The sequence below is a fragment of the Habropoda laboriosa genome, unplaced genomic scaffold (assembly GCF_001263275.1).
Source record: "Habropoda laboriosa isolate 0110345459 unplaced genomic scaffold, ASM126327v1 scaffold38, whole genome shotgun sequence".
In the NCBI taxonomy this organism is placed as follows: domain Eukaryota; kingdom Metazoa; phylum Arthropoda; class Insecta; order Hymenoptera; family Apidae; genus Habropoda; species Habropoda laboriosa.
This window is the reverse complement of record NW_017100163.1, coordinates 341838-351956: the sequence shown is the minus strand read 5'-3', so window position 1 is coordinate 351956 and position 10119 is coordinate 341838. Positions and strand designations below refer to the sequence as shown.

The 10119-nt window shown below is 28.2% G+C and overlaps 4 protein-coding genes across 4 annotated transcripts; 2 read left to right on the top strand and 2 right to left on the bottom strand.

Moving 5' to 3' along the window:
- Nucleotides 1-649: 649 nt before the first annotated feature.
- On the bottom strand, nucleotides 650-1837 carry LOC108578494 (probable RNA-binding protein 18). Its single transcript, XM_017941842.1, has 5 exons — nucleotides 1690-1837; nucleotides 1478-1575; nucleotides 1146-1359; nucleotides 949-1025; nucleotides 650-866 (listed from the first exon to the last, which is right to left on the bottom strand). The coding sequence occupies exons 1-5, from the start codon at nucleotides 1693-1695 to the stop codon at nucleotides 650-652; spliced, it is 612 nt and encodes a 203-aa protein (XP_017797331.1). The 5' UTR covers nucleotides 1696-1837.
- Nucleotides 1838-2219: 382 nt separating this feature from the next.
- On the top strand, nucleotides 2220-4740 carry LOC108578471 (protein phosphatase 1 regulatory subunit 11). The gene is made up of 4 exons (XM_017941819.1): nucleotides 2220-2352; nucleotides 4256-4364; nucleotides 4478-4633; nucleotides 4715-4740. The coding sequence occupies exons 1-4, from the start codon at nucleotides 2263-2265 to the stop codon at nucleotides 4738-4740; spliced, it is 381 nt and encodes a 126-aa protein (XP_017797308.1). The 5' UTR covers nucleotides 2220-2262.
- LOC108578493 (succinate--hydroxymethylglutarate CoA-transferase) lies at nucleotides 2587-4091 on the top strand. Its single transcript, XM_017941841.1, has 2 exons — nucleotides 2587-3694; nucleotides 3762-4091. Exons 1-2 carry the CDS (start codon nucleotides 2636-2638, stop codon nucleotides 3990-3992), a joined length of 1290 nt encoding a protein of 429 aa, XP_017797330.1. The 5' UTR covers nucleotides 2587-2635; the 3' UTR covers nucleotides 3993-4091.
- A 1623-nt stretch (nucleotides 4741-6363) lies between the features above and the next one.
- LOC108578492 (F-box/WD repeat-containing protein 5) lies at nucleotides 6364-9263 on the bottom strand. The gene is made up of 9 exons (XM_017941840.1): nucleotides 8855-9263; nucleotides 8529-8686; nucleotides 8272-8449; nucleotides 7992-8184; nucleotides 7683-7910; nucleotides 7402-7577; nucleotides 6998-7328; nucleotides 6712-6924; nucleotides 6364-6631 (listed from the first exon to the last, which is right to left on the bottom strand). Exons 1-9 carry the CDS (start codon nucleotides 9141-9143, stop codon nucleotides 6364-6366), a joined length of 2034 nt encoding a protein of 677 aa, XP_017797329.1. The 5' UTR covers nucleotides 9144-9263.
- Between the last annotated feature and the right edge of the window lie 856 nt (nucleotides 9264-10119).

Genomic DNA, 10119 nt, shown 5'->3' with positions numbered 1-10119 from the left:
ATTTGATACAGAAAATGGAAACACCATGTTAATTGACCTAGATAGCAAGTGTAAGGAAGATATATTATATCATCTTGTAAAAGCAGTTGGTAAAACAAAGGAAAAATTACGGGAAGAAGCTATAATACAGGAAAAGAAAGATAATCCTGCTAATTTTGGTGTTGGTTGTTCTAGAAGCTGTATGTGTGTAATACCTGGTCAAGTACCATGTCCTGCTATAGTACCCTTACCATTTCATATGCGTGGAAAATATAAAAAGTCTTTAAAAGAACCATTCTGCATTACAATAAAATATGTATTCAAAGTATACATTTGTTTATTATAAAAAGATATCATAGATTATGAAAATACATGTACGTGAATGTACATATTAAGCATTACATTATTAGTGAATTAAGATACCTGTGTATCTAATGTGCAATTGCACCACTGTAGGAATTATGTTGATAGTAGAAAAAGAGATTAAAAAAGACCAACTAAAAAGTATAAGGCTTTATAATAAAAAAATGTAATTAATACAGTGAAATTACTTAAATAGAAAATATAAATAATATAAATATCAGCTATGGTCATGGAACAAATGCCGATTAGTAAAAATAAATTGATTATTTTTAATCATAACACTATAAATTAAAAAAAACAATTTAAATTATCTTTTTGGTTTATGACGGTTGTATGGCTTATTGTTATGATAATGATTACTTCGATTTTGATAACGGGTTGACGTGGACGGTTTTGGATTTTCTGTCTTTTGATGTAAATGTATTACAGGTGATCCATTTAATGGTTTATTTAATTCAAACTCTTCCTCTGATTCTTTCATTAACTTCAACTTTGCTTCTATAGCTTGGATTGCTGTTTCACGACTATTAAACAGATTGTAGTAGCATTTAATAGTGTTTATTAAAAACTACCATTCATGTTATATGTTTATAAACCAAAATTTACCTGATTCTTTTATCTTCCTTTTTAGCACCAGCTAAAGCAGGTATATCTATTTTTGGTTTTTGTTTATCCATGTCACACTTAAAGAAAATAAATGCTATAGTATTACATATATAGAAAGGAACGATAAAATTATTTTATTAAAAAGCAGTTATGCAGAAAAGATTAATAGTTAATAGAATTATCAATTTAATAATTACCTCTGTCACACTATGAGCCCATCTAACAACAATGTTTTTTGCTCCCACTTTTAAGTTATGTAAAGCATCTTTAGCTGCTTTAGCATCTTGAATAGTTTTGTACGTAACAAATGCATATCCTCTTGGTAGACCAGCTTGTGGGCCTGATCGGTGAAATAAGAGGTCGAACTTTTCGATTGTTCCATGTTTTTGGACAAGTTTTAGGAGTTGGTACCAGTTAACAGACAGAGTTAGTTTTTTCAGATTTTTTCATTGCACAAAGAAATTTTAATTTTGTAACATTAAGGCATTATGTTTTAAAAGTCTAATAAATAATCTAAGTAAATACTTACTCATTAATTCTTAAATCTAAATTGCCCACCCACAATCTTCTGTCCTCCACCTGATTTGATTTTATGGGTTCTAATGGCAAAGGAACTTTGGTAATTGGCTAAAAATAAATTAGAAAAAATATTATTATCATTAAATTTATACTATAGGTGTACAGTTCAATGGGATTCAAATATGATTGTATAACCTTTTTATAATTGAAATAAAATCTTACCTCCATTTTAATAGAGTTTAAAAAGGTATTACATTAATAGAAGAACCCCTAACCGCCAGTATGGATTTTAAAATGTATTTCTGTGTAAAATTGGGCATTAGACTTCAAATATTTATACGAAATCATACAAATACAGCAGATCTCTTATTCGCTCACTTCACGGCAGTTTAGCAAATTATTCATCTTTACGGACGGTAGTTACAAGTGACATAATATCTATTTTGAAAATAATTTAAATATATCAAATGAATATGTATTAATATTTATAATACACGTTATAAATCCAATTGAATTAAACTATATTTTGTCATGGCAAGTTGTTATATTATTTGTCAGTTTAGCTTAAATTGTTAAGAGTATATGTAAAAATGGTTATATTATTTTTTATAATTGAATGAAAAGCTATCTTTTTACTCTGAAGTGTAGTGCAAATAGTAAACAGTTCTATCTACTTTTAAATATGGCGTCGTTTTTATCAGATTACGAATGATGATAGTATAAAGTAACGCAGTACTAAATTAAATTCAATTATACATATTTTTACCGTGTTATTTTACTGAAGATATATTCCAAATGGAGAGATCAATAATGTCTGAACAATCAGCTACTCAAACACAAACGGAAACTGTTTTAGAAACAGATGTCACAGATTCTGGATCTCAGGTATGTTTAGTTTTATTATGATACGTCATTTTTCGATATGATAAGAATCTTTTTAATTTAAAAGTGCAGTTTTTATATTTCTAAGATATTAAATACATTGTGCTTGTGATAAGCGCTATCAGTGCAGAAGTGTTAAAATATGAACATTACATTGTTCAACTATTTTGGTGATTTAAGTTATTAATTTAGTGAAATTGGGCGCGTATTTATAGTGTTGGAAGATTAATAAATGTTGTTTGAAAAAACAACTTCTATTGTTTACTAACGGTATACATGGTACACAATGTTTGCTTTAGTTACAAAGTATACAAAGAGAAGACTTTTATTAAGTGAATATAAAATTAAAAATCTAAGGTATACGTGTACAAGTAACCAAGATGATAGATCACCTTTATCTGGAATTCGTGTATTGGATTTAACACGTATTATTGCTGGTCCTTATTGTACCATGATTCTTGGTGATCTTGGTGCTGAGATTTTGAAAGTGGAAAAACCAGGTGTTGGGGATGAGGCACGAAAGTGGGGTCCACCATTCATGAAAGGAACAGAAGAAGCAACTTATTTTCTTAGTGTAAATAGAAACAAAAAAAGCATATGTGTAAATTTGAAAGAAGGTAAAGATATAATATATGAACTGGCAAAGAAGTCCGATGTTTTAGTTGAGAATTATGTCCCAGGAAAATTGAAAAAACTGGGTTTAGGATATGAAGATATTTCCAAAATAGCACCTCATCTTGTATATTGTTCTCTGACTGGCTATGGGTATGAAGGACCTTATGCAAACAGACCTGGATATGATGTGATTGCCGCTTCTATAGGAGGCTTATTACATATAACAGGTTCAAAAGATGGACCACCATGTAAAGTTGGAGTAGCAGTTACTGATTTAGCAACAGGTTTGTATGCTCATGGTGCTATATTAGCAGCACTATATCAAAGAGCAACAACTAAGAAGGGACAATGGATTCAATGTAACTTATTAGCAACACAAGTTGCTAGTTTAATAAATATTGGATCAAATTACTTAAATGCTGATAAAGAAGCAGTACGATGGGGCTCTGAACATGAAAGTATTGTACCTTATGAAGCTTTTGCTACAAAAGATGGACACATGACTGTTGGAACAGGAAGTGATGCACAATATTTAGACTTTCTGGAAAGAATAAAGTTGACAGAATTATCAGAGAATAAGAAATATAAAAATAATAAGGCTAGAGTGGAAAATAGAAATGAATTATTACCAATTCTTAGAAAAGTATTCAAAACAAAAACTAATAAAGAGTGGGCAATTGTTTTTGAAGGTGCTTCATTTCCATATGGCCCAATAAATAAAATAAGTCAGGTACAAACTCATAAATGTTTATGCTTAAATAACTTGAAAATAGTCGTTATACAAAGGAATTTTATAGGTTTTTGAAGATCCTCACATAAAACACATAAAAATGGTACAAGAAACGGAACATGCTACAGGAAGAAAAGTTAAAGTTGTTGGTCCTGCTGTGACATATAGTTACGCTACAAACAAAGTTCGATTTGCTCCTCCTATAGTGGGACAACATACGGACGAAATATTAAAAAATGTTTTAAACTATACCGATGATAGCATAAAATCATTAAAAAACAACAAGATTGTACAATGAAGAATGTTTAAAGAATATGTGCAATATATAATGCAATACAAACCAATTATGTATCATTAAGATACAAATTTGAAATATAATTTTATATAATAATTTTGATGCCCGTAACATTTGTTGCTACTTATTATTTAATATGATGTGTATTCCATTTATAAAAAATAAATATATTCCAAGCATACTTGTACATTTTATTAAAATTATATTCTTTACCATTTTACCACAACAGAAAAAAGAATCTATTTTACTCACTCCTATTTTTTCAGGATGTACCAACTGTGCGGTTATGTCTCAGAAAACCGAGATCAAATAAGAAGGTTCAATGGACTCAAGGCACTGTGGATAATGAACACATGAATAAAAAGAAATCTAAATGTAAGTTTTCATTATCTATAATTTGGTGTAACAGAACATATAAATAAGATAATATATTTATTTCTAACATAGTTATATGTATACACGAATGTATAGTTGATATGATATTGTAGGTTGTTGTATTTATGAAAAGCCAAGAACTTTTGGTGAAAGTAGTTCTGAAGATAGTGATGATGAATGTGAACATTGTCATGGACATAAAGATGCTCATAAAAAGATTTTACCACACAAAGCAGAAACATCTAAAGAAGAAATATCTCCTACTCCTGGTACTTTTATTCAGAAAAATTATACTCAAAGAAAATGTGGATATAAATTAAACAGTATAATTTTTATGTACTTTTTTACAGAATCAATAGTAAATGCATCCACTTAAATGTGATGGTGACATAAATAATTTTCTTAAATGAAAAGACATTTCATAAATCAATATTGTATAGAAGAGAGATGTGGAAACTAGGTACGCTGCTCTAATTCATGTTTTATTGATATTATATTAAACATAATAATATAATACACAGTTAAATTTAAATTTGCAGGAAATTTAAAATATCAAAGAAGTATTACAGTTTCAAATACAATTATATTACTAATATCCATACTATTGACAATGATATTTTTGAATAAATATTGCAAGTTAGGCTTGCAATATTTATATTCTTAATAAAGAAAAAGGTATTGGCAGGGCATAGCATTATTGAAAGGAAAGAAAAAGAAAATATAGAATTTTATTAATTACGTGGTTAATTCCTGTTACATAATTTAATATTTATATAGTATATTGATTAAAGATGAATTTATCAACAATAGTTAAGGTGATTAACTAATTCCAGCAAAATATATATACATTTTTTTTGTTAAACATAGTAGAATTAATTATAGTTCCTATATTACATAATATAGATCATGCATACCATTCTATAACTTTTTGAGAGTGGTAAAAAGTTCTTTAAAAACAAATTGCAAAAGTATTGCTGTAAGTATTGCAAAAGTTTATTAATAGACTCAAAACTCTTAAGGAAATATTCATAATTTCTAATATAAATTCCAACATTTCTTCAATAGTTTTTGGTTATACATGAATAGGAAATTATACTTTTTATTAGTTATTCTTTTTGCTATAATATTTATCTATATGTATTTCCTTGTGAATAAAGTACCTTCATTTTGAGTAATTTTATGTTACATTATAGTAGTTATTACAAAGTTATCTTATTCTAAGTTAAAGTTCCTTATTCAGGATACATCTAATTATAAATAGAATAGTTGTATGTACAGTTCTGATGATACACTATATGTATATATGTATATAAAAGAATGAAACATTTTTCATTTTTTCTCTTTTGTATAAAAGTGAAATATTTGCTTTATTAAAACTGGAAAATTATTTTAATTATATATGTTTTAATGAAGACTTTTTAGTTTTATAATATACATATTAAACACTTGTGTACCATCAAAACTTATTCTAAGCTAATTTAAATATATCAGTCAAACAATTACCTAAACAAGAAATATTGTCAATTAAATTGTCATGAAAGTGTTTAAAAGGTTCCCACTTTTATGCTTTATAAATGTTTAAAAATATACAACATAATTCTGAAATTTAGTAATCTTTAAGTACACAAACAAATCAGCTTCGAGATATTTAACAGCTTTGTATCTGCTATCAATTCTAATAAACGTCGATATACTATACAAAGAAATAAATTTTTTTAAATGATTAAACATTGTGTCCTATAAATAAAACATGTGTAATATTACATATCTCAATTGTTAAAACAGTTAATATGTAAATATCTATAGATTGAAGTTTGTAAATATGCAACCATACTTCCTTTTATTCTAACTGCATTGAAAATAGAATTTGTAATTTCATATGATTTCATAGAGGTATCAATATATTACAAATTTAAATACAAGATACAGACAAAGTAACTTGATATATCTTTCAAAAACTTTAAACAGAAATTTAAATCGGAAATTTAATAGTTTTTAGTCAATCAACATTATAACTACTTTTTCTAAATTTTCGTCTGTTTCGTACTTCCATACCTCTACGGAACGAATCTTCATTCAATTCTAGCGAACGTACCATAGCTCGACTACGCCAAACTTTAACAGTATAATCGTCGCTAGTTGTAACTAACATTTCTGGATCACGTGGATTAAAAGCAACAGAGTTAACAACATCAGAATGAGGAAACTTTGCTAAACACACACCATAATGTCTGTCCCACAGATAGCCATGTTTGTCTTCAGCACCGCTAATAATTAAAATTTTGAGATTACAAAGTTAAATATAAGAAAAATATGCATCTAAGTAAAATATGTTGATTAAATTTACCTTGCTACATATTCATTGCACACATCAAGAAAGATAAAAAAGCATTCGTTATTTGGTGTATATGCTTTATGAGCTCTTAGCATAGTACCAACTTGTTTTAATGTTACTAAATCAATTACATGTATATCAATTTCTTGAGCTATCGGCGGAGGTTGTAATGGATTTGTAATAACGTAACCTCGTGGCCAAGGCCTTGTGTTTACATAAAGATATCTAATAACATACATAATATTTTATAATAAAAAACGAAAATATAGATTTTATATTTATAGTATGAATAACTAACCTATGATCTGGAGAAAGTCCCATTCCTATAATATGTCCATGTAAATCAATTAAATGATCTACTTTATCAAATTGGTCAGCTACCGATTCATAATCTAACCAATTGGTGAAAAATGCATTAGAATTTTGTCTTTCTCGTTCTCTTTCTCTTTGTGCTATTCTTTCACGCAATGAAGGTCCTGGATCTACTCGTGTAGGAAACTTAAAATTTTTTATTCTTTTAAAACACACTTGATGTGGTGTGTAAGTTTTTGATCCAGTTGTGAAAATAAGATATTTCTCACAATTATTTGATAATTCGTCTGTATCACCTTCTTCTGTGTTTGATGATTCTAGGAATAAAATTTTATTTCTGAATGCATGCAATAAGAATATCATAACTTCATTTACAACAAGTTTTCTTACCTCCAGATTCATTTTCTTCATCCCACTGAGAATTTTCACTTTCTTTCTCAGATTCTTGTGCTTTCTTTTCCATTTCTACTTGTCTATATTCTTGATTATATTGTATAGGATTAGCATATTCAAAACCATCACCAAGTTTCTTCCAATTCATAAATCCACCTTCCAATGTACTATATCTATATGGTACATGCTTTGGTTAATATATATCAATCATATTCAATACATATCTTCAATTTAAGTAATAATATGAATACGACACATACTGTATTCAATTAACTTACTGTAATCTAGATGATGCATGGCGAAGAACAATTGGTTCTTCTTGTTCCTGTAGAGTATTACTAGAAGATGCCGATGAAATATCTTTATGACTTGGTGGATTTCCTCTTTCTTCTTTAACATTAGAAGATGAAGGTTGGTTCTGTTGTTCTTCAGATTCATTCTGTTCAGGTGTTAAACAATTAGCCACCATTATTGCTCGAACTGATGAAGCATTACCGTTGTAAAATCTAAAATATGTAAAATATTTAAATTATCATGGTCAAAAAATAATTTTGTCACTATACAAGATTAACCATCCGTGTCAGTACCTAAACAGCTGTGTCATAATAGGTATAAGTTCACTAGATGACTCTTGATCTGCCTTATTAAGCCATAGGAAACTAGTACTAACTAAATGTGCCAACCAACATAAGTTTCCACTTATAAGGTAATGTTCACTGTACCATGTACCAAATATGTCATAGGGTTTATTTATTACTCTACACTGAAGATCAAAACTAGCTGTAACAAAGAAAAGTAAACAACTTCTAATATACCATTCTTTTACTATTAACTGTGCAATATTAGATAATTTATTAATATTCTTACGTGCTAATCTAAATACTGCTATTTCGCCTGAAGTACTAACAGGAGTCCCAAAGTGTACTCCAGAAACAAGTAGCAAGGTATCAGAAGAATTAAACTGTGAGAACTGTGTATATTTCCAACTAAATGTTTTCATATCATGAAGGTATTTTATACTAACAGGATATTGACTTTCCCAAACCTATAATAAATTGTAAAAATAATGTTTTGTTTCCAAATATTGAACAAGAGTCTAATAATTGTAACAAAAAGTAACTCACAAAAATATATCCATCCTTTGAACAAGTGGCAAACATTTTTCCATTGTGTGAAAAGCTAACATGTAAGACTTGATGAGAATGATCTTTTAGTACTTCTGTTTCTAAGAGTGGCGTGTGATATGTTAAACGTTTAAATTCTCCTAACCAAGAAGTTTTCCCTATAAAGTATAATGAATTACATTCTAACATTAATATAAACGAATTTTAATATTAATAATAATATCCAATTATATACGTCATATGTATTAATTCTTTTGTATTTTTAATCATGTAGAAGTTATATTCCTTGCAACGTTGAGTATTTATAAATATATAATAAAGTTAACCTGGCATAATGCCGATGTCCGGATCTATTTTGTATGTCTGATAGAACAGATCCTTCCAAAGAAATTCGTCGTGTGATACCCTATGCCATGATCTGCATACTTCTCCAGCAATTGTCAACTCCCTCGGTGTTAAATATTGAAAAATATTTAAGAGAATAGAATCCGGCATGTAATACCAATTTTCATTTTCCTCGGCTATCACCGAAGAACGGTTGCTTCTGTCTTCCAATTTAAGTGCATCTTCCTCGTTGGTTTCTTGATTTTCCGTGACACTCTCGACGATGTCCATATCGAAACACCGTTCTTTATTTACTAGAACAGCTGATACCTATCAGTAACACTGCTGTTAATGTAAGCAGTTCCGAGAACATACGAGTTTGACCGAGATTGGAAACATTCGCACTCAAGCGCCGATTAACAACGAGGGTAATACCATAAATCTGCCACGATTAAAAAGTATTAGAACCATATATAAAGTTAATTCCTTTGACAGTATCTAATGTATTCTAAATTTGACAATAGACAAACAGATCGTATTGTTAGAAATATTAATAGATACCTTGCTTTTTTTAACTGTTCCCCGAAGACAGAAATGCAATAGATGGTAATATATACGTGTAATTTTTTCAGTAAGAGTAACAAATAAATATGGATTCAAACATTTTTAAAATATGAATGTATTAGGAATTTTTTGTAAGTAGTAATAAAAGGTATGTATTTGCAAAGATATACAGATAATAAAAACAATGAATACAACCATTATGTGGCATTATTTGGCACAGTTTGTATTTAAACAGTATTTTTATTGAATTTTTTAATAAGAATATTCTTCTGTCGTTTCCACGCAATTAAAAGTCAATGAGCAAAAGTGTGAGAACCATAATCTATTTACATCAGAAAATATATATCCGCATCAGAATTATTTACAACTACAATATATCACTAATTATTATCTATTAATTTATACTCATTACATATAAACGTTGTTAATGCGTTTTTATGAGCCACAATATATTATAAACAAATTAACATGAGTTAAATCATATATTGATTTTTTATTAAAAATGCTTTATTTAAAAAAATGAAATTACACATATATTTTATGTTTTATAATATAGTTTTTCTATTTATATATTTCTAAATAACAAAATTTAATTTTCACTTCTTCTATGACATTTAATTTACACAGCCTTTTACTTCATAAAAATAGTTACGTAATTTTAAATTGTATCTTTAACATAAATGATCTATAAGGAAAGTTTTGT

What these genes read in the sequence shown, in the direction of transcription:
- LOC108578494 (XM_017941842.1), bottom strand. An exon ending in TTAGATTTAAGAATTAATGA is followed by an intron (nt 1,360 to 1,477) that starts GTAAGTATTTAC and finishes GTCTGTTAACTG; the next exon opens with GTACCAACTCCTAAAACTTG. An exon ending in GGGCTCATAGTGTGACAGAG is followed by an intron (nt 1,026 to 1,145) that starts GTAATTATTAAA and finishes ATTTTCTTTAAG; the next exon opens with TGTGACATGGATAAACAAAA.
- LOC108578471 (XM_017941819.1), top strand. Translation starts at nt 2,263, where the DNA reads ATGGAGAGATCAATAATGTCTGAACAATCAGCTACTCAAACACAAACG. An exon ending in TCACAGATTCTGGATCTCAG is followed by an intron (nt 2,353 to 4,255) that starts GTATGTTTAGTT and finishes CTATTTTTTCAG; the next exon opens with GATGTACCAACTGTGCGGTT. An exon ending in AGAAATATCTCCTACTCCTG is followed by an intron (nt 4,634 to 4,714) that starts GTACTTTTATTC and finishes ACTTTTTTACAG; the next exon opens with AATCAATAGTAAATGCATCC.
- LOC108578493 (XM_017941841.1), top strand. Translation starts at nt 2,636, where the DNA reads ATGTTTGCTTTAGTTACAAAGTATACAAAGAGAAGACTTTTATTAAGT. An exon ending in CAATAAATAAAATAAGTCAG is followed by an intron (nt 3,695 to 3,761) that starts GTACAAACTCAT and finishes GGAATTTTATAG; the next exon opens with GTTTTTGAAGATCCTCACAT.
- LOC108578492 (XM_017941840.1), bottom strand. Translation starts at nt 9,143, where the DNA reads ATGGACATCGTCGAGAGTGTCACGGAAAATCAAGAAACCAACGAGGAA. An exon ending in GGACATCGGCATTATGCCAG is followed by an intron (nt 8,687 to 8,854) that starts GTTAACTTTATT and finishes TATACTTTATAG; the next exon opens with GGAAAACTTCTTGGTTAGGA. An exon ending in TGAAGAAAATGAATCTGGAG is followed by an intron (nt 7,329 to 7,401) that starts GTAAGAAAACTT and finishes TTTTATTCCTAG; the next exon opens with AATCATCAAACACAGAAGAA.